The 24411-nt window shown below is 37.8% G+C and overlaps 1 protein-coding gene across 2 annotated transcripts in view; it reads left to right on the top strand.

Annotated features, from left to right (window-relative positions):
• Window positions 1-22316: 22316 nt before the first annotated feature.
• The window catches only part of phldb1b (pleckstrin homology-like domain, family B, member 1b), a 72676-nt gene continuing 70581 nt past the window's right edge, over window positions 22317-24411 (top strand). Inside the window, exons 1-2 of one of the 2 annotated variants that reach the window (XM_053646405.1) lie at window positions 22317-22583; window positions 23913-24014. In XM_053646405.1, the coding sequence (XP_053502380.1) occupies window positions 23955-24014 (60 nt within the window). In that variant the 5' untranslated portion in view covers window positions 22317-22583; window positions 23913-23954. The remainder of the gene's footprint in view (window positions 22584-23912; window positions 24015-24411) is intronic. The other variant, XM_053646406.1, reaches the window with a different exon arrangement.

Raw genomic sequence — 24411 nt, 5'->3', positions numbered from 1 at the left:
GGCTATCAAATGCTACGTCAGGTCAGGAGGCAACTGTCTAGCTACAACAAAAGGACAAGAGACACTGCTTTAACTTTCTGCAATTTAAGTTAAACTGGATCATAGCCACCTCTGAACTGAAGGGAAGGTCTGCCACAGCAACATTACCCATCTATAATTTCACCCAGGCATGTTTACTCAGGTGTCTCTGAATCACCTGTCTGGATTGCGGTGTCATGTCAGTAATAATGCCACAGGTGTATTAAACACTGTGCTTAAATGGTGGGGACTTTCCCTCAGTGTTGAATTGAGGAAGTTTCTCTGAAGTTGCAAAACATCATGACTGAATAAGACATCCACTCACCAAGACTCTCAACTGAGAGAAATGTATTTCCTTGTACATTACTTAGTTTAACGTGGAATAAATGAACTAAATCTTGTGCATTTCATTAGTAACAACTGGCTGCTAATTACTCTCTTAATGAGTGTGGACGGGTCTACTTATTTTCCCCACCTGGTTTCTGAAAGTTGGTTTACTTTTTGGGAGAAAATGACTACATATTGAAATCTGTTGTGTGTTTTTTGTTGTCAACTGAGGTTATTTGTTTGTTCATAGAAGTTGGTGAGGACCACACAATTGTTACTTAGGCCCTGATTAAAACATAGAATTGAAAGAGGGTGTACTTTCTTTTTCCCTATGATTGTTTCTGCACACAACACTTTGCTACACAACAGCTGTTGTCAAATTAACTTGACACATTTTCTGTATATTGCCATATTGCTAAACATAACCAAACAACACAGAAATGGTTATGGCAACACAAAATCAGTGTTTTATACTGATTCTGAATTTTAAGCCTGGGCAGTCTATATACATAAACCAAAATAATATGTTGTAATTTAGTGTAAATGTTCTATTGTTCAAGGTATGGTGTCCAAGTTCTCTCTACAAGTCTTGTTAAACATTACAGAGAGGGCCTTTGTGGACAGTAATGATCAATCGAAAGATTTTATATATAGATGTGTTAAACATAAAACATAGCACATTTTGTATCAGACCACTCAATTTGTATGTGAGCTAAAATATTGGAACATGTGAATGACAGGTGTTTCTTGTTACCTAGGTGTGTCCTGTTAGATTGATTGTTTAAACAATAAATAGCTCTGAACATCTACTCTTGGTTTTAGCCTGTGAAGACTGTATTTGTTGTTATAAAAGGATAAGGCAACATGAAGATCAGACAGCTGGCTATGCGAGAAAAGCAAGCCATTTTGAAGCTGAGAAAAAAAAGGGAGATTCAATCAGAGGCATTGCACTAACACTGAGCATTGCCAATATAACAATTTAGAGTGTCCTGAAGAAGAAAGAAATCACTAGTGTTCTGAGCAACAGACACCGAATGGGTCAGCCAAGGAAATCAACAACAGCTGATCACAAACATTGCAAGAGCTGTGAAGAAAAACCCCAAAACAACAGTCTGTGACATCAACAACCTCCACAGGGCAGGGGTTTAGGTACAATCCACTGTTCGAAGAAGACTTCAAGTGCAGAAATAAAGAGGCCATACCACAAGATGAAACCACTCATCAGCAGTAAATATCAGAGAGCCTGATTGGAATTTGCAAAGAAATACAGAAATGAGCCACAAAAGTTCTGGAACCAAGATTAACCTCTGCCAAAGTGATGGACAGGTCAAAGTGGGGGAAAAGAAAGGATTCATTTTCCAGAATGTTAAAGCTTTTTGGCCGTAACAAATCCATAGGAAAGAAATTGTTGTAGAGACTTGGACAAACAGACTCATGTCTTGAAACACCAAACACAATTAAAAACTCAACTGGTTCAATAGGTTGGTTAGTTATTTCAGAGAAATCTTGCACCAAAAGTCTGGAAGACTGGGACATAATACATAACTGAGAAGCAGGGTCACATCAGCTGTCCTGCATTTGTCTCATTTTGGAGAGACACCTGGAAATATTCTGGATAATTTTGTTTTATAGTGTAATCTATGCAAAATTTTGAACTGGATAAGGCAGTGTCTGGAGTTTAAAGAACATCTATCAATCTCTTCCAGGCCCATAACTCATTAGCTAATAACCAATTCTTTTTCCCATAAACTTTTGAAGATGTAGCAGGTAATTGGGAGGCCTGGAGGGTATTATAAATGCAGGAAATCATTTTCCCTTTTACCAAAATAGTCCTTAAGGCAGGTGTCAAGACAAGAAGGGCTAATTGTTGCAAACCTGTGATGTAAAGGCGGCACAGACAGATGCAAGTGCAGATAAGAGCTTTAATGAAGATTATATTATCCACACAGGCAGTGGTCAGGAGATCAGGCAAACAGACTAGAGCAGGTACGGCAGAAATCTAGGTCAAAGGCAAAGCAGTATCAAAACCAGAATATACAAAACAATGGAATGGCTTGGTAATAAAAAGAGACTATGGCAACTGAACGTATTAATTCACAAAAATCTTGTGAATAAGCAATCTCTTAAGTAGGATTTTGTGATTGTCTGTGTGATTAGTCCTCAGGAGAAGGTGACGTGTCTGTGTGTTCCACTGGGAGTTGGAGTTGTTGATCATGTTTGTAGTTCATGGTGCATTCTGGGAAACGGAGTCACTAGTTGGGCCTGACATGATAGAAACCCATGCCCCCCACCCCCCAAAGCGCTACTATCGGAGCACCAGAAAACACTCCCTCCGTCCAATGAGAAAACGTCCAATGAGAGGCAGTTCTGTAGATGGAAATGTCTTGTTGATGATTGAGTTCAATGGAGAGTGACCAGAATGGCTTGAGCTGACAGAAAGGCTACAGTAACTCAAATAACCATTCAGTATTATTGTGGTGAGCAGAAAAGCATCTCACAATGTTCATCTCAGAAGCCCTGGTCAGGTTTCACTTCTGTCAGCCAAGAACAGAAAGCTGAGGCTGCAGGCTCACTAAAACTGGACAGTTGCACACTGGAAAAACATAACCTGGTCTGATGAATCTCGATTTCTGCTGAGGCACATAGATGCTAGGGTCAGAATTTGGTGCCAATAGCATGAATTAATGGACCCAACCTGCCTTGTGTCAACAGTCCAGGCTGGTGGAGGTGGTGTAACGGAAGTGGGAATGTTTTCTTGGCACATTTTGGGCCAGTTAATACCAATCATCACTTGAATGCCACAGTCTATTTGAGTATTGTTGTTGACCATGTGCATTCCTTCATGGCTACAATTTACCCATCGGCTACTTCTAGCATGATTGCACCATGTTACAAAGCAAAAGTCGTCCCAAACTGGATTCATGAACATGACAGTGAGTTCAGTGTTCTTCAGTGGCCTTCACAGTCACTGGATCTGAATACAACAGAATGCCTTTGGGATGTGGTCGAACAACATACTTGGAGACATGTCAACATGGAACATAAGCTCAAAGGAATGTTTCTAACTGGTGTTTATCTGGTGGAATCCATACCAAATAATTGAGGCTGTTTTAAGAGCAAAGGAAGGCCCTACCCAGTATTAGTATAGTGTTCATAATAAGGTATTCCATGAGTGTATATTCAACTTTTGCTTGTCTCCTGAAATAGTTCCAACCACCTTTAAATCAACCAACATTGGCAAACAGATCAACAGATGATGCCATCTCCATAGCAAAACACACAGACCTAACCCATCTGGAGCAAGAGAACACATATGTAAAGATGTTCTTTGTCAACTAGAGCTTAGCATTTAATACAGTAGTCCCTACCAGACTGATCTACAAACACCACAGCCTTGGCCTCAGCACTTTGATTTGTAATTGGACTATGGACTTTCTCACTAACAGCCTGTGGCAGGTGGGGGTGGGGAATGAGCAAATTACTATGGAATACCTGTTACCTGTTTATTTGTGAGTGCTTATTAACAAGCTGTTTTCCTCTCTCTCTAAGTGAGTGATCTGATGTGCGTGAGTGTGTGAAGTGTCAGCTGAACAGAGTCAGATCAGCTGAAAAGAAGCTTCTGTTGTTTTTGTTCATTTGTCTTTTATTACTGTGCAGTGGCATATAAGAAAAGAAAAACTCACTAGCAATCTCCACTGTATTCCTGAATTGTGTTTGTTGTCATTTGTCACACTGGTGCCGAAAACCCAGAAGAAACAGCTCTGAGAACATCACATGGACATGGAGCCTCTCGTTCTGATTGTCCAGTGCAGATGCAAGACCAACAGCTTTAGGCTCTCATGAGTCTACAGCAGCAGCTGAAGATCCTTTCAAAAGTAGTGAATGAGCAAGCTGTAGAATGAGCCACCACCAGGGCCTATTAACCTCCTCCTCTTCCTCTCCCACAACCCCCTCCTTAAGCTCCTTCTCTCTGGCCAGTATGACACTCTAGAATGATGTCAAGGCATACCTGGAGATGTTTGCAGGTACCACCTCAGCGTGTGGATGGCCGAGGGGACAGTGTGGGCTGCACATTTATGCCCTGCTGACAGGAGAAGCCCAGCTATCTGCCCATAGTCTGCCACTTGAGAGACATCTGAATTACACAGCCAAGAATAGAGCCATGCTCGAGCAGGTGGGACTGTGATCAGAGGTACAGTTAAAAGGTGACGGTTCGGCTGTTCACATATGCTTGGCAACTCTTTGACTCCTGTTGAAGCTGGCTGAGACTAGATCCAGCCCACCCAGAGAAGGTCAGTGAGTGGGTGGCATTGGAGCAGTTCATCAACCAGCTGTGTTGTGGAACATCAGAGTGGGCCCAGTGCCACCACTTGATCCAATTCAACTGGCCTACATCCGATTCAACTGGCCTATAAGGACTACATGTCCACACAGCGAGACAGTGTGTCTTACTGCTGGTTTCCAAAACCCTACCCACCCCGACATCACTTGGGAAGACTGCCACTGCCTGCAGCTCAGCCAGCCCAACTTCCTTGGTTGCATGCAACAAACCATATAATTTATCTGATCACAAGAAAAAAGTGGTTTAGGACAAATTGGAGAAAATGCTGGAGATGGGAGTAATAGAAGTTAAGGATGGCTTGAATATGGCTTGATGCAACTAGATGCAAGGATTTTGATGATTTCTTTGAATTAGTGAATTAGGCCTCAGTCCTAGTTTTAAGCACCACAGTGACACCCTGAGGTTGCCATGAGGATAATAAGCATGTGGGAGGCAGGTGTTAGAGAGAGCATTGTTATGTTTATTTCTAAATCCTTCCTGTGCTTTTCAGCACAGCAACCGTTTTGATGGAAATATTTAATACGAAACTTTAAATCATACATCTGCATGCGCACACACACACACACACACACACACACACACACTCACCAGGTTGCTATATGATGAAGTTGTTTCTCACTGCACTGGATCTCTCTGTTTGGAATGTAACACCTCACTGCAAGATACACAATATACAAACAGAGAACCGATAATCCCACACAGGTGTATGCTCATTTATTAAATTACCAACTACTTTCTTCAAAACCACTCCCTCCATTTACAACTGGCTCTTAACCATGCTCTATCTTTGCCAGCTAGCTGCTGAGCGGCTAATCCTTCCACCACGATGGTTCCACTGTGAAGTGGAACCTCGACACGAAAAAAAGAAGAGCTAGTAAATTAGAAAGTAAAGAGTTTCTGAATTTCAGCTGCTAATGCTACATGGTAGAGAAAGTCTTTTTATGAAAATAACACAACAGTAAGAAAATTTGAAAATCTCAGACCATAGGCACCATCAATGGGGCATTCGGTCATTTGCCCCATTGCCCCAAGCACCACCCTTGAAAGTAAACCAAAAAATGACAAATTTCAATTAGGTCCCTTAAATACATTCACTATCATCACAAAAATCAGCATTTAAACACATAATTTGAGTGTGTGATTGATCCAGATTTGAGCAAACATAACATTGTTATTGAGAGTGTGGTAGGCTGTTGAATAATATAAATGATTCTCTATAAATGTATAAATCATTTATATTTTATCTTCAATCTATGTTACAATGAAATTTTAAAGTCTCTGTGTGCTCATCTTCAACAGGAATCCTGCAACAGATGATACTAGCATAATATCATGCCAAATGATATAGACCTTGTCTACAGAAACATGATAAATCAAATATAGTCTGCATTGAGGAGAACATTCCTACTGACCCCTGCAGGATATAATTAGTAGAATGGGGAATTGCCACTTCTGAGAGAAAGTACACAGATAAGTGTTACTTAAGTCTATAACTGTAGTTTCCTCTGACAAATTATTAATAGTAATATTATTATTATTATTATTATTATTATTATTATTATTGTTGTTGTTGTTGTTGTTGTTGTTGTTTTCCCAGCAATTATATATCCACAATGGTGAAATGTGTAATCCAAATTCATAGAATCAATCCTTAACCACCAAAAACACATGGCTTTTCATACAGTATGTTCTAGTAAAACACACATAAGAAGCATAATCCTACCTTATGAATGAACATGCTGTATAAGGTTAATTTAAATACAAATGCTCTTTATCAGTAAGCTAATTATGGGGGACTGAAAGATTTTGTTTACACACCAGGATGTGTGATGTGAAGAGACAGCTGTGTTGGTGTTGCCAGAGTTACTGTAGTAGGCTTGGCAAAGGAGTGGGGGTTGAAGTGAAGTGTATTTGAGGGTTACTTGGTGGTGGAGTGGCGGAAGGGGTGTTAATGACTGCTCTCCTAGTCATAAAAAGAGGGTGGGTCTTTTTCTTGGATGAATGAGCAAGGAGATAAGCATGGAGCCAGGCTTTGTTCAAGGGCTTACATGAGAGAGTGGGAAAGAGAGACAGGAGCAAGAAAGAGCAGGATTAAAAGACTAAAGAGACACTAGGTCACCGCTGCTCTACCTTCATATTCTTTGGAGAGCCGCTCCAAATATTTCACACCTGCAATCAATTGAAGAACATAAGATTTTTATTTATTTAATTTTTTTTTTTTTATTTATTTATTTTTTTTTTTATGAGCTGCAGAAATGGTTTGTGATACAATTTTGGACAATGCATTCAGCTGTCTATCTGCTTAAGCTGATGGCTCATGTTCTTTAACTCAGAATTCATTCATGCTTTGGATTCTAAAACCAGGAAATCAAATCTGGACTCTAACATGATGCTGAAGAAAGTCTGCTTCCAGGTATCTCTTATCCAGTTACTCTTTTGCAAGATTTGAGGTGCAGTATATTGAATAATCATATCTGTACATTTATTTCTTAAGTTCATATAATTATATAAGTTTTCACATACATTTTCATTTGCCCTGTGTTTTGATTTTGAACGAATGCACCATTTCATGTATTAATGCTTTTTCTTATGTTGACTTTTAATTTGTTTGTCATATATAGTGGGGAATCTATAGAATCTATTTTGCATTCTTCTATTTTGTAATACAATAATTTTCATTACAAATTATATTATTGACAACAACTTGAATGAAAAGTAGAAACTTTGAAATATTTACATGAATTTCAGAGTTTGTTAATATTTGTTATGCCACATTTTTTGCTTTAATGACAGTGTGAGCTTGAGCTGGCATAGGTTTCAAAAGTTTGTGCAAAACCTTATGATCCATTATATATATATATATATATATATATATATATATATATATATATATATATATATATATATATATATATATATAATAATTCAAAAATAATAATAATAAAAATCTGAGATTTTCAACGTGGTCTCAGATTTTTGCCCTCTACTGTATGTTTTGTACTGTAAGTTTCTTATGGAACTGATAAATCCTATAAACCTGACATGGAACGGTTCTGAAAGTACAGTAAAGTTGTTACTCATCTGTTGATACATGAACGTAGGGTCATAAGAAGCACATCAAGTGATTTGCTGGTAAATTGCCCCATGTGATATAGCTGAGAAATGTCTCTTTGTTCTTGTATTTGAACATTTATGGCATCACCTTTGAAATCTGACAGAATTTCTGAAATCTTTGGGCAAACAAGCCCTGTGAGCCTGACTGACCCTCTTGTAAAAGAGTGATCTAAACTTTTCCTGTAGTGAGAGTGAGATCCAGTGAAATTCCTGTTCACCTGTCACTGTCCTCCAGCTGCTCTGTTTAGTAACCCAAGAGCTGAAGATGCTTTGAGCTTCCAGAGACACACACAGGGGCACTTAGACTCATTCTGAATGGACATGAGGAATTTCTTTCTTGTGACCCTTTAAACAGAACAAACAGTGGCCTTGCTTTTGTGCTCAAACTGGCATGCATGTGTTTTTCAAACTCTGGTGTTACATAGGAGAGATTAACTTAAGTACCTGTTTAACACACAAACCCTTATTTGTCAGAGCTATGCACATGGCTGGTGGCTAGCTTCGTAGTGAGTGCAATCTATTTATGTTTTGAAACAGAGAAAGAGACTCTGGAGGATATGTCATCTGTTATGTCTAGGGACCCACTAGGTGGCAGTGTCATTACACATTGAAATAAGGTACTGTAAGTGTATAATAATGATAAGGTTTGCAGCACTGTTCAATCTTGTATCTGATTGGTCAGAAGTTGTAGATAAATTTTTTGTAACAGCAGCTCTGACAATACGACAAATCACAGGTTTTTACGAATGCACTTGGTCTAACACTTTATTGTTTCTACACTAACAGCTAATTTCATCATTTCTACACTAACAACTAATATTAGTTGCTCTGCTGAAGCTTTCTGTAAGGAGATGTTTATTTAACATTTATAGAAGGAGTCTAGGGTGTCAATGCTTTGTAAATCAGGACGTTTTCAGCAAAGGGAAAATCTTCAGACAGATGACTACCTTTTCTGTTTTCTCAGTGACACGTCAAGTTGTGTTGTTGTTTTTTGTCTTATATTTCAAGAGAAAGGGGGGAAAACTGTTGTGGGAATAACTACTTCAATTAAAAGGTACCATCACTGTAATATTTGTAGAATAGATTGAGAGTAGTGAATGTGGTGTGGTGCTGATTTGGAACCATCACTACATAATGACTACATTACAACATTACTACATCATTAATGCATTGTGGGAATCTCTGCCAGTCACTTGATGCCACTTAGCCTTTGCAATGACCCATTTTAGGCAAAGTTGGACTTTGGATTAAATTCTGAAAATAGTTGGTCATTGAACATTTTTATTCTTGTCAGGTGGCAATTCTGAATGCTGAAGTAAATGGGTGACATAAGTGTACCTTTTAGATCATTTAACACCTTGTGTAGATCCTCATTAATACTTATTCTGATACGACATAAAACAAAATACTTTATACAATATAAAGCATCTATCTATAAAAGGCTATTCTAGCAGTGTGAGCTGTGAAATGTTTTCTTTTTTGTACTTCTGAACCAATGAGCAAGATGTCATGTCACATGGTCTATAGCAGGGGTGTCAAATGGGCCAGTTAAAGGTTCTAACCCGGCTCACCAAATGAATTTATAGTTCGTGTTCAAAATTAAAATCATCTTGTTCAATTGAAAGAAATGAAAATGGAAAGATATGAAAAAAGAGCTAGTTTCTATTATTCCACTAGGAGCAAATTAGAGCAATAAACTCAGATCTATATACTCAGTTATGGACAAAATGTGATAACGATGCATAATTCTTCATTGACAAACTAAATATTTGACTCTCCAATGTCTCTTTACATAAGAATTCAATATGTGAATATTTATGCATGCATAACTATTGCATTCATTTTTGACACTATATATTCCTCCCCATTTCAATATTATTTTGTATAGATATTTTGTATAGATTCATAATATATAATTCCAAATAAGTCCATAAATCCATTTAGTTTCCAGGTTGTAGCACAAGACTTCAGGGGGATGAATACATATTCAAGGTACACACATATGCTTAAAGAAAAGAAAAGAAAAACATATAATATAATGAATTATAGTCTGTTCAGTTGTTTTGTATGTGATATATGTTGAATCTGTTTGTGCATTCTGGATGTACATTTCAGATAAACTCCCACATTTAAGGGAAGTCATTGATGTTTCATTGGGTTACCAAACTGATTTTTTCGGCTAAACATAATGTAAGTTTGACACCCCTGTTCTATAAATAAAATATCCATAAGAGTGAAGCAGACTTCTATCTAGCACCACCATTATCACAGCACCGGAACTGGATGCTCAGCCAGTGTGTCTTTAGATAACCGGTGACTTCTGATTGGTCTTAATAGGCTTGATGATCTATGAAAGTATTTCATACTTAGCAAGGGTGTCCTTAATCAGACTCTGAGGACTGCATTTTTATAAAGATCCCTGAGGGACTAGGGATGACGGAAGGGTTTTGCTTTCATCAGAGATGAAAAAGAGAGATTATTTTGCCTATCTTGTGCTCATATTTTCTTTAATACATAATGGAGAGAAATCTTTTGATTTGATCTCATATCAGTGTTCCTGTTGTTTAGTTCATTCCCCTATTCCCACCATTGTACATCTATTTTCACCGTACACTCTACTTAGCAATACTGTGTTTTAATACGGTCCTGTATTTTTTGTTGAACTTTTACAGAAATCTTCTTTAGTATGCCCTATAGCTTATATTTTAGTATTATAAAACAGTATTATTGGGAATATAGATGCACAAAATACATGTGTTTATATTCACTTAAATGTGTTTACATGCTTGTGTGTTTACATGCTTGTTTTACTGATGACAGTTGTCTATACACTGGTGAAATAGAAAGAATATAAAGGGCACTTTATTAACACTTTATTAAATTTATTAACTGGAGTAATATTTCCTTCTGGAAGTCAGGCTAAAAAAGTCATAATTTCTCTAATAGATATGTGATTTTTATGTACATCAATTTTTATAATGATTCATTGTACAGTAAGTCAAAAAAAAAAAGAGGGTTAATGCAGTGAGGGGGTCATAAATTCCTCGAGAAGGAATAAATGCTTGTCTTTGGTTAGTTGCTGGTGTACAGAAGGGCATCAAAAGTCCACAGGGTCAGTGAGGGTCAGTAAATATCATTGAAAGCAAATGGAACACAAATACACAGGGGAAATGCATCTGAAAGACAGACCTGAGCTCTGCTGAGCCTGGCACTCCTTCATTACAAAAGAGCGAGCTGCTCCTCACTGCGAGTCTGAAAAGGCTTCACATTAGATTCAGCTTAGAATTTTTCCATAGAGTCCATAAATGGACCACCTCTTATAGCACGGGCTCCTGCAAAGATGAGGAACAAGTGAGGATTTCTTTGGCTGGGATAATGACGGCCTTGTGCCGGACTAGGAGGGGCTGATGCTAGGAGGGCTGGGTGGGTAAATGAGGGAGAACGAGAGAGAGAGAGACAGAGAGAGAGAGAGAGAGAGAGAGAGAGAGAGAGAGAGAGAGAGGTGTAGTGAATAGAACTCAGAACCGAGTTCAAATGTTTGCAAGGCTGATTTTGAAAACACAGAGCCACACACCTCTCCCATTTGGATATTGGATTTTCTTTGCAGCCTAAATAAGATTATTGGTTCATAAAAAGAGCTACACTTTTTATGAGATGCCTGAAATATACAGGTATGTATGCATTTATGCAGCCTGTTTCTGGAAAAAAAATGCTACATTGATTTTCCAACCACACAATGCTGCTGTGCTAAAACAGTCGTGGCTTAATCGTGAAGACGAATCAATTCATGCTAAAACACTATGCTTAAGACTCAGGGGGTGTGGTTCAAAGTGTAAAGGTATAACTGTACATTAGAATTGATTCAGATGATAATATTTGAATTCACTATGATTTATCCATTTAATTTTTATAACTCAATTGTACACATATGTCTTGGCTAATGATTACATTTGTGATAAGTGGATAATAGCATAAATATCAAATGGCTAAAAATATCCTTTTCAGATGTTAGGTGGTGGGTCAAATCAGTTAAAATCCCTCATTTAGCGAGACTCTTTTATTAACTTTTATCTGCTGAACTGAGTTGTAAGTCATGTTGGATAGAATCAACTGTAAATTGAATAAAATGTACATTTAAATGATGACAAGATATGCACCTTGATCCAGTGCAGTACTAGATGCAGGAATTGACTGGTTTATAGTATCATTGATTTTAATGTAGTTAAGCAGTTCTGGTATTTGCAGAACAACACAGGGTTGTTGTTATTTTGCAATGTGCTCTGCTATTCAGTACATATTTTCTTGACTGAATTAAATATTTAGCAGTGATAACTGTTCCTTAATTTGATGCCATCCAGCAATTCTTGGCAACTGCAGCTTCAATAAACAGGCCTTGTTTATTCTGAACTGCTGAAATAATGAAATAATGAAAAATATGAAAAGCCTGCCCTGATATGCCGAGAAAAAAGTGGCCTGTTTAGGTAGTACATGTTTAATGTTGCAGTAGGTCCTCTCTGCTCTTCTCCTATTCAAAACAGAGCCGGCCACTAAGAGAGAGGATAAGCCTTTCCACGATCAGATGCTCTTTCATGGCTTTGGAGGAGAAAAAAAACCTACTCTGACTTTACAGTGGTGTTTGAAAGTTTGTGAACCCTTTAGAATTTTCTAAATAATCTGCATATACATGACCTAAAACATCATCAGATTTTCACACAAGTCCTAAAAGTAGATAAAGATAAACCTAAAAATATTATACTTGGTCATTTATTTATTGAGGAAAATGATCCAATAATACATATCTGTGAGTGGAAAAAGTTTGCGAACCTTTGCTTTCAGTATCTGGTGTGACCCCCTTGTGCAGCAATAACTGCAGCTTAACGTTTGGGGTAACTGTTGATCAGTCCTGCACATCGGCTTGGAGGATTTTTATCCCGTTCCTCGGTACAGAACAGCTTCAACTCTGGGATGTTGGTGTGTTTCCTCACATGAACTGCTTGCTTCAGGTCCTTCCACAACATTTCTATTAGATTAAGGTCAGGACTGTGACTTGGCCATTCCAAAACATTAACTTTATTCTTCTTTAAGCATTCTTTGGTAGAACGACTTGTGTGTTTAGGGTCATTGTCTTGCTGCATGACTTGCTTTCTTTTGAGATTCAGTTTATGGACAGATGTCCTGACATTATCCTTTATAATTGACTGGTATAATTCAGAATTCATTGTTCCATCAATGATGGCAAATCTTCCTGGTCCAGATGCAGCAAAACAGGCCCAAACCATGATACTACCACCACCATGCTTCACAGATGGAATAAGGTTTTTATTCTGAAAAGCAGGGTTTTCCTTCTTCAAACATAACACTTTTCATTAAAACCAAAAAGTTACATTTTGATCTCATTTGCCCACAAAACATTGTTCCAGCAGCTTTCTGGCTTCTCCATGTTTTCTTCGCAAACTGCAGATAGGCAGAAATGTTCTTTTTGGAGAGCAGTGACTTTCTCCTTGCAACCCTGACACTACTTCATAGCCTTCTTTGCTCATATTTAACAAGGGTGCCAATATTAGTGGAAGGCACTGTAGTTGGCACAAGTAACTGCAATGCTTTCACAATGCAGTCCAGTACAGAGTTCTGAGTTTTGCTCTGTTCTACATTATATATTGTACTTGGTGAACCCTTTAAATGGTGAATGTTTTTAGGTAGATAATTATGCAAAGAACTCCTTCAAAAACCTTTTCATAGTGTTTATGCAATTTTCCAAATTTTTTCAAACTATAAGTAAATAAATAAATGAACATGATTTTTGTAGAACAGCACAGTGGTCTATCAGGTAGCATCACCTCATCACAGATCAAGGGTTCCTGATTCGGTCTTGAGCTCAGGTTAATGTCTGTTTGCAGTTACTCGAGGTCTCTCTGTGTCTGCATGGGTTTCCTCTGGGTTTTCTGGTTTCCTTCCTAAACATGCTTGTAGGTGGATTAGCCACTCTAAAATTGCCAAGGTGTGAATGAGTGTGTGAATATCTGGGTGTGTGAGATGAAAGTAAATAATTTATTTACTATTTTACTGCCAATTCATATGTGTTTCCAGAGTGTGCACACAAGTCCTGGTTATTCTCTATCAAACCTGCTCGTTTCAAATACTTCAGTATTCAGTTGCTCAGCTGGATTCAGGAATTGTGATTGATTTGACCAGTTTAAAGCAGTGCAGCCTTCAAGCTATTTTATCTACACCAAATGCAACCTGGCAGTTTTGTGCTTGAAGTTTTCCTGTGCTAGCTTGGAGTGAATCATTTGAGGCCATGGTGGAGTTTTCTCCTCTTTATGGGTTATCATTGACACATCCCTACAAACATTCTTGATATGTTCAACAGTTGTTGTTTTTCTTGGCCATATACTACTGTAGTCTTCTGTTGCTTGTCATTCTCACCTACCTTCTTGTCATGTTGTTGACCTAATGTGCTGAAGCCCAAACAAACAAATGAAAAAGTCCAGTCATTGTCCAATGTCATATGGACTGTTCTCTATACATCTAAATAAACACTTCCAAAAAAAAAAGTTTATATTTTCTGCATAGTTTATTTTAATCGTTTGAATCCACTCAAGATTCATTTAATTTAATCAGGAACATGTCTTGTATGAAGCAGGTAGATTAATCTATATGAAATATCCAGCTATATGCTGCTAGTGAATGTAACTACAATGACAACTCTTCCAGAAACTCATTTATCTCAGATGACAAATGTGTGTGTGTGTGTGTGTGTGTGTGTGTGTGTGTGTGAGTGTGTGTGTGTGTGTTTAATGTCCCAAGCAGCAATTAAATACCACCAGAAATGCAGATCCTGTAAATAAATAGGCAGTTTGCAATAGTACAATGTTTTCTTTGCTATATTACTTGCTATATTACTTCTAAACATCATTGTCTGTCAACCTGCATTTCTGCAGCGCAAACAGAAAAGTATTACTCTACCTGATGACCTGCACATCCTCTAAATTCCCTATAATATACAATCAGATCTCATTCTTTTTAAAACCCTGTGACATTATTATGTGATGCGAACTTGAAAGGCAAATGTCAGAGAAGTGGTGCGTTGTTTATTTTTTTAAAGTACAAATGGTTCACCAGGAAGGAAGTGTATGACGAGATTTCCATTAGTTAAAGAGATTACTAAAGCTGCTTCCTCTAACTTGCTTCCATTCCCTCATCCTGCTCCTCAGCACTTCCTCACATTTCAGAACATGGCTTGGCTCTTCACTCTCCCTGACTCCTTGGACAGGGCCTCATGGATTTGTGGTTCTTCTATTATGTTCTCTACTAAATGATGTCAGTAGTGCCATTTGCTGACAAGACAGGGTGACTTGAGGATACTTGAATTGCTCATTCTAGCTTAATTCCTCCAGTGTAGTGGTGAAAAGGTGAGTTCTGACATTGTTCTTTCTTTGAACGGGGTCTCTGCTGTTTGCCCCACTCCTGTCACACTTTGTACCTCAATCAAAATTCCTGGCCTTGGATTTCCCTTTTGTCTGTATTTTTCAAATGGATTAGAGGAGACTCTGGGAGTTTTTGGCACTAAATTAAGAGCATCAATCTGGCAGAGAGGATAGAAGTACCACTTGGCACAGCTCACAAAGTCTGCATGACACTTTTTGCCAACCAAGACTTTCTTGATTTGACAAATCCTACTTAAGAAATTTGTGGACTAGTTCAAGACAGGATGCATATGCTCTACATGTGAAAAAAAAGGATTTGGAGAGCAGGCAATGACAACAGAATTTCTATTCAAAGGAGATTGTGCTTGAAATGTAATTATATATGTTTGCATTCTGTGCTGTGTAATTGTGGCACTGGTCGAACTGGAAAAATATAAGAAGAAGAACCAGTTGTGAAATATATGTTTACACTTATTTTGCCATTTTACATACACAAATTCGCTCTAAATTATCCGAGTCTGCCAGATACAATCTTCTGAAAAAGCACATTGAGCTCTATATTGGATGTAGTGTGAAATAGAGAGCGCTCTTCAATTTAAGATTGTGTGTTGTGATTCCTAAATAGACATGCCTGGAGATAGAAAGACAGACAGCAAGCTAGCTAGCACTGTACAAAAAAAAACAAAAAAAACAATAGCAATCAAAATGGGAATAAGCAGGTGAATAAATAGTGGACTATATTGTAAGTAAAACATAAAATACAACATGTCGTGCTGGAAATTAATCAACAGCGGGTTGGTGGGCCACCCCAAATTTGATTAACCCATGACTGCACAAAATGTTTTATTCCTCTTATATCCATTTATAGTTGCATTTCATGTGGATTATCTGCAAAACAAATTAGTTAGGAAAATGCAAAGCCCTTTATCCTGAAGACTTAACTCAGACTGTTAAAAATGCTTATACCTGGAAATCCTTTCAAAAATGTTATATAATGTCTTTTCACAGAAAGCCTCACTATATCAAACATTAAACACATTTTTAATCTGTTTATTTGGAGAATCTGCCATACAGATCCCTGTGTAAATTGTTACTACAGAATAATTAATGTATTAGAACGATTACACATTAATATAAACGCATGACTTGCCTTGCAGCCTGCTGTATTGTCAGAGCTGCTGATAAAGAGGAAAAAAAAAACAATTCTGAACAATCAGAATATAATTATACATATTATTATGTGATTGTATTTTACATATACACTAATCCATAAAACGAATAGTTTTTGCATGAAAATACAGAACTGATGTATTTAGATCGTAGAACCAGCCACTCCTTGGGCAGTTCTTCTGGGATTTTACTGCAAAAGGCTCTGTGTGAGCGTGTGTATGTGTGTGTGTAGTATCCACGTCACTGCCAATGGTGGAGGAGGGCCAGGCCCCTTTCTCCTCTTCAGGGATTAAACACATTGAAAAGAACTCTTTGTGTCAGTGGAGCTGGAATGCCTGTTGAGCCTAGTGTCTTTGGGAAACAAACAGCCAAAGTCAACGGAACATTTGCGCAAGAGCCTACTCGAATACGGCACTCCCAGAATGCCCCACTGCCCCATGCCCCTAATTAAGGGAACAAGGGAAAGACTGACTCCTCAGGAACTTCCATTAGCACAATCCCAGCCAAGAGTGTATTAGTCAGGCTTTTCCTTTATGCATCATTCACGCAAAGGCAAAAGCCAGTATTATCAGAATATGTGAAAAATCACTGCGTTGGATGTATCAAACTCTAAGCTAACGAGATTTGGTGCCTTCTTTTGTATTGATAGCATGTGTGGTAGTTTTCTTTATTTGCAAAGTGTTTTTTGTCAAAATAGTTAATCTCTCAGTGGTTTGGATAAGCCTATAGCAATCATTGGTACAGAAATTGAATTATACCCTTCCTTAAGCTTCTAAATGTTTTTAGACTTTGGCTGATCTACTTTACACCCCTGGTGACCAGTACTCTCCTTTTTGTGGATGTGACATGATTGACATCTGAAGTGACACCTTTGAGAAAACACCTTAGAAATGACATTTGTCCATTCTTTTAGTCCAAAAAGCCTTTTGCCCAAGTCTGGCTTCACAGGAAACAGCCTGCTTGTCCATGCCCTATACAGGAAATCTACATATAGATACGCCAATCTCCTGCTTTCCTGTTCGTTTATTTATTTATTTATGCTTTTTTTCTTTTCTTCTCCTGTTCAAACGGTTTTCATATGATGTTGTTCATATGATGATGTCTTTCAAGTGTTGTGCTGTTCCTATGACTCTGTAGTTATGAAGCATATTGGAATCTCATTGGAGACTTGACATGATGCCAGAAGTTAGGGAATCCCCTCAGTTATCTATCTGTGTATTGTTGTACACAAGATATGATTTAGATAGTTGTTTGTTGAGAATACCCGTTAAATATTAGAATGAAATTGAGGAAAACCTTGGGTTTTGCAATAATTGGGTCTGATCTGTGAAGCTGAATACTTATTTTCTGTAAAAAAAAAAAAAAAAAGATATGCTAATAAATAACTGGCATTTCAGTTAATTTACCATCTCACTTGCAATCAAGAATGTTGCAGATGAATATGAATTATTGCCTCAACCAACCAAAAGAGAATTTAAATTTTGTATAAGAATGATATTTAAAAAATTTTTTAAAACCTCTTTGCATTCTTTCTACCCAGTTTATTGTCTTCTTTTGTTGACAGTGTCCCATAATGGAAGCTCATACTGTATATTTAACTGGATTTTAAACAAACATGTATATAGGACTCTTTGATGGAACTTCTTTGACCAAAGGTGTCTGAGGTCTGCACAGTCCACAGCCAACTTCCTTCTTCTTCTTCTTCTCGGGATGAAGCTCTGTCTTTAAAAACGCGATAATCATCAATGAGGGCAGGACACAAGAGATTCTGTTAAGCTTTATAAAACAGCATCAGGTCTTCTTACATGCATAATAATATTTTATTGTCTGACTTAGAGATAAAGTCATACATTTAAAATCTATATCCTGAATTGATATATTTCTGTAAAGCTGCTTTGGGACAATGCCCATTGTTAAAAGTGCTACACAAATAGAATTGAATTGAATGGAACTTAAAAGTACTGAAGCAGAACATACACAGAAATGCATGTGTGCAAAAACATCTCATGTCATGGTTTTTGAAATATATAAGCTCTGTTTAAACAAAACAAAACAAACAAAAAAAAATCAAGAATTTTGCTTATTCCCCATAAGGGGTTTTTGTATGTCATCAAAAATGTATTACATAACTTGAATGCACAATCTGGTGCCTGCACATTGCTTTGCTAGACACAGTCGCTAACATACCCATTTCCCCCTTCAGCAGTTCTGTCACATAGTTGTGGAGTGGTCTAAAATGGAGAATGCACTTAACTGCCCACATGTTTCCCTGGGTACCAGTGTGGCTACAATCATACACTCACAGAAATGTCAAGTATGTCTCTTCTGCCCCTCAATATCCTGGCTACACGTGGTGCACTGCATAATTCAGATTCCTCCCCCTGAACAAATCTTCTGAAGCTTGGCATATCCAAATAAGAAACAAAGGCCTTAGGCAACGTTTTTCCCTATATAGCCAGTTTGAAACATGGGCTGTGCGTAGTGGTTCTGTTTCGTTAAGCCGTGATGACCTGATTTTGTGATGTTTTCCATTTTGATGCACATTTATATGTCATGCCATGTCATTTACCTGTATTACTGTGATTACCACTTTACTACATTATCTACAATTAACCAGCAATGAAAATGAGCCAGAGAAAGGAGTATGTGTGCGCTGTACTCACCACCAGGTGGAGGTCTTGGATTAGACAGCTGCAAAAGAATGATTAAAAACAGAACAAAATACTCTCTAACGCTCTCTCAATCCTTAAGCCTAGCTGAATTTCCACTGATGGATAATCAGCAGGCTATTATGAGACTACTGCAACAACAATCATTAAAAGCATCTCTTCTATATTTCCATTCCCTGATCACTCCCAGTGTACCATCTCCAAGGGAAAATTCCATTAACTAGGCAGCAGGAGTACACTGAAGTCACTCAATCACTGTAGGACTGTCTAATGCTCTCAGCATGGTTTAAACCACTGCTGACTATTATGAAGCAGGGGATCAAGTGGTAATATATCCACATTCTTAGCAGTGTTGTGACTTCTTCTTTCCTCCAGAAGAGTCCCTGCTCTCCTTTCAGTCCATGTGGCTGCTGCTCAGATTAACTGGCTCCTGTAAAACCCCCTTCCAACACCTAATTTAATTCAGCTCACCAACTGATTAATTATCAGCCTAGAGGAGCTGAACAAGGTGTGTTAGAGGATTGCATGGGGTCTGTAGGACTGGGATTGAGAATCACCTGTAGGATTGAGAAAGGAACCTTAAACATTATACAACATTAAGAAGTGCTGAAACAAAAATTGCATGAAACAACAACAGCAACTTTTCACTATAATTGATTAATAGTTTTATGTTGGTACAGTTAACATATTGTATTAAAAACGTGCAATCTGTAGCTATATCTATTCGGTAGGGGAGGTAAAACATTCACGAATCCCCTCAGTGTCATCATGTATCATCATCACATTTCACGCTTTGCATATGTCTTACACATGGCCAAAATAAGAAACATTATGCTGTTCTTAAGCTTTCTTCTGAATAGGAGAATGTAAATACTGCCTTATGTGGCCTTTTCCCATATGGAAAGGAGTGATAGTGCCTCTATTTTGTAGTCTCTACTGTTTATCAGCATATATCATAGCCATTAAGTGGCAAGCTGCACATTTCAAAAATTCTATGCCACTATGTATAATATATTATAGAGTGTGCATCAGAGACTATATTATAGACTCATATACCACAGCACTGTTGAATTTCTATTCTAACTGTTGATTAATTTTCTATTACACTTGCTCTGACAGTATGCTATTTGCAGCCAAATCACAGGTTTATATTAATGTGCTTGTTCTAATATGTTTCTATAATAACACCCTGAACAATGCAGTGTGGCAGACACTCCACATAAACAGACTAAAAAAACGTGTAATTGTTGATATGATACAGCTTTCTTTGAGGAGAAGTTTATTTAGCATTTTTGGATGGAGTCTCCAGGAGGTAAAAACTGTAACAGTATTATTTCCAACATGGGAAAGTCTTCAGGACAGTCGGATTTGTGGTTTCTCTGTAACATAACAAGCTGCGTTTATTTTTCTCATTAACTTCAAGAGAGAGAGAGAGAGAGAGAGAGAGAGAGAGCGAGAGAGAGAGAGAGACACACACACACACACACACACAGAGAGAGAGAGAGAGAGAGAGAGAGAGAGAGAGAGAAGCTGGTGAGGGAGTGACAATTTACATTTTATAGCCAGAACTAGCTAACAATATTAAACATAACTATAAACTGATTTTTAAAAAAAGTATAACACGTCATTATTTAATAAATAAAAATTTGTTAGTGTTGGCATATTGCTGAGGAATAAAACACTTTAGGAAGTGCTGTTATTAGAAGAGTCTTCAGGATAGTAACACCTGCCTGTCATTGAATACATTACATTACTACTTACATACAACATACAATTGCCTTACAATAAAAATAGGATACTAGCTTTTAATAGCTGTGCACAAATTGCCATTAATGAAAACAACTCATGACCATTCCCAATTCTAGTCAAAGTGTTGACCCTCATGATAAGTGATTTTCAAACAAGAAAAGGTTTATAAGAATGTTCACACAGTGTAAATTCCAACAGTGGCACTATTCTTCTACTGTCAATTATCTTCATTGTTCTGTCAACATCATCAAATCCAGCTAGACTGTATTTTCATGGGCGCATCATAACACGGCTAGCTACTTTCTTTATCTACTGTCTGAATGTCCAATGTATCGTTGTGTAAATCAAGGGAGCTCGATGCTACCACTGATACCTGTGGTCAGTGATTATCTTGACCTTTCTAAAGGCCTGGAGTTAGCATTTTCCTTATTAACTGTTCCTTTTTATTGGACATCTGAATGTGATGGTTGACTGAACTGTTGGTGGTTTATCAAACATGTACAACCGTCTGTCTTGAAGTCTTTATCAATAGGTGAACTAGCTAACTGTATCTACCCAGACAACATAAGACAAAAATCTTGATGGGGTAATGTTCTTTTTGGCATTGGAAAAGTTACAACTCTTTCTTACCAAACGAAACTTACTATATTATTTGTAGGGATTATATACAAGCATGACAATTCTATGGAAAGAAAGAAAGAAAGAAAGAAAGAAACAAACAAAAACACCCCAAGATATGTCATTTTCAGTCCCTAGGAATTCTTTGGCTTTTTTAGGCCTAGAAGGCCCTGAAGATTCTCCTTTTGATTAAAACAAACAAACAAACAAACAAACATACAAAAAAAAAAAAAAAACACCCCTCATTTCAATAGGAAAGCAATTTGGGTCTTCACATTTTGCTCGAGATCAGGAAAGAAGCTGTCCAGATGCTCAATATTCTCAGGCACTGAAAGAAAGGATGCATATTTGGCATATGTGCAGTCCACATTGTTATGGACAGTGCATGTCATTGACTGTCTTGTTTGTGTCCCTACTGTGATGTGGCTTTATACCAGACTGACATGTTTAGTTCTTTCTCAATGCATACACTCACTACCAAGACAATAGATTTGTCCAGCACTTGAGACAAGTCTCTGTATGCATACGAGTAAATAACGTCAAGCTTTTAGGCTGTTTCTGGAAAAGGAAATGCTCATCCTTCAGATGTTTTTTGTGAGGTTTAGAACAAAGCTATTGTGGAGATTCTGGGGAGGTAGGGAGCATATGCACTGATAATAAGCTCTGATGATCATGTGGTCATGAATGGGCTCTGGAGTGAGATCAAACCCAGCCTGATTGGAAGAATCTGGCTACAATAGTGTCTGATTGTATGAACTCCTATGACCCATATACAGTGGCGTCATTGTTTCTCTGCAGTTTTGCACGTTTTCCATGTTTAAGCTTGAGCTTCAGAAGTTCCCATTTACTTACCATCATCCTCAGCTTTTTCTCTTTCTCCTCTACTGTTTTTGACCTGCTCTCTAGCGACTGTTATCAGGGCTTTGGCTGGCGGGCTGGAATGCAGGCTCCGGCTCACTGAAGCATGTACAGGCAGGTCTGCACTGCAAAGTCTGCTCTTCTATGCCCTGAAAGGAAAGTAGTCTGACAAATGGATTATAATGCACTTAGTTTGAGTCTTAGTTTGCTGTAGGATGGTTAGGGACACACTTGGCTAAAGGACTACCAATAAGATATGGTTACATTGCATTTCTGGACCGCTGGTGAAAGGTAAACACAATTTTTGCTTCAAATAAAGAATATTGCATATAGCCACTATTTATTTGTTAAAAATAATACAGAGTAAATAATCTTCTTTAACAAAGAATTTGTGACCTTGACGTAGTACTTTAAGATGCACACATTTTCATGTTGTTGTGTAAGTCTTCTGTGACTTAAGTGGTGGTTTTAATATATTTTATTTTGTTGACTATTTACTAATTGTTCTATAACTTTTATTATCCTCTAACAAATGTACAATGTGATGACTAGTTTATTTGTGATTTCCATTTCAACATGACACATGTCTCATTAACCAGCTATTTGTTTTATAACAACAATTAATAAAATTACTTAAATAACAGGGATGACATTTGTAATAGTAACTGTATTAAAATCCATGCAGCTTGAGTTTCACTTATGAATTCACCACAAGCTCTTTTTCAGGTAAATTTTTCCTCCAGATTACAGAATTACAGCCAGCTCTCTATATATGTCATGGACAAATATAGCCGTTTCTGAATCTGCCTTTGTTTTTGTCTGCTCTGGTTAAAAGAAAAATCAGAGCCAGGATTATGAGTAAGTCAGGAGGAATTCCAGGGGAGGGTAGCATGTATGCTAGAGTGTGCCAGGTCTCAGTAGAGCTCAGCTGAGAGCAGGAGAATGATGCTACATTTTATATGAATGGTGAAATTTGAAGCATCTTTGTGTAAAGATTGTTTCATTAATTTATTTGGGAGCCACCGCAGTGCTTGACTCTCCGTTTTACACTATTGATAACTGTGTTAAAATTGACAGACTTCTATCTTAAGGGAGGGGGGCATTACTTTGTATTATTATATTGTACATTAATTGGGGCAGCTGTGGCTCAGGTGGTAGAGCGGGTTGTCCTCTAATCGTAGGGTTGGCGGTTTGATTCCTGGCCCACATGACTCCACATGCTGAAGTGTCCTTGGGCAAGACACTGAACCCCAAGTTGCTCCCAATGGCAAGCTAGTGCCTTGCATGGCAGCTCTGCTACCATTGGTGTGTGAGTGTGTAGGTGTGTGAGTGAATGGGTGAATGAGAACCAGTGTTAAGTGCTTTGTATAACCGCTAAGATTAAAAAAGCGCTATATAAGTGCAGACCAGTTACCATTTGTATATAAGAAATGGCACTTTCAGAAACACAGCACATATGACTGAACTGCCTATAAGAACAACCAAACAGGGAGCTGGTGACCCTTCATAATGCAAGAATACATAGTAATGAAAATTCAGGGACGTGTTCTGTGTATCACTTTTGCTCAAACAAAACAGAAGGGTTGCAAATTTCTCAAGGCTGTCTTTTGTGTCCCACAGGATGCTCAAATATTAGGGGGAGTAACAAATAACACAGAAGACATGGACCGTGTGAATAGAAACATGGCCGATCATGGCCGACAAACGCATCAGGTGCTGCAGGTGAGACTGAGATTATTCAAAACATTGTCATGTGTATATTTTAGTTCCATTATATTGCTGTTGACATTAATATAAAAGATGAACAATGGTGTCCTTATAAGCAGCTATAACACTATATAAAACTATAAACATTAATTCAATTCGATTTTAGTTTTTATAGTGTTTTTAACAATAGACATTGTCATAAAGCAACTTTACAGGAATCTGGATGTAGATTTAGATCCCTAATGAGCAAGCCAAAGGTGACAATGGCAAGGACAATCTCCCTGAGATGACATGAGAAAGAAACATTGAATGGAACCAGCCTCAAGAGGGAACCCATCGTCTTCTGAGTGATACCAGATAGTGGAATTATACATTATTACAGCATACAGCTACAGACGAGTAAACTGTCTTA

The sequence above is a fragment of the Ictalurus furcatus genome, chromosome 17 (assembly GCF_023375685.1).
Source record: "Ictalurus furcatus strain D&B chromosome 17, Billie_1.0, whole genome shotgun sequence".
Classification (NCBI taxonomy): Eukaryota; Metazoa; Chordata; class Actinopteri; order Siluriformes; family Ictaluridae; genus Ictalurus; species Ictalurus furcatus.
The sequence above is the reverse complement of the archived record's forward strand: the minus strand, read 5'-3'. Positions and strand labels throughout refer to the sequence as shown.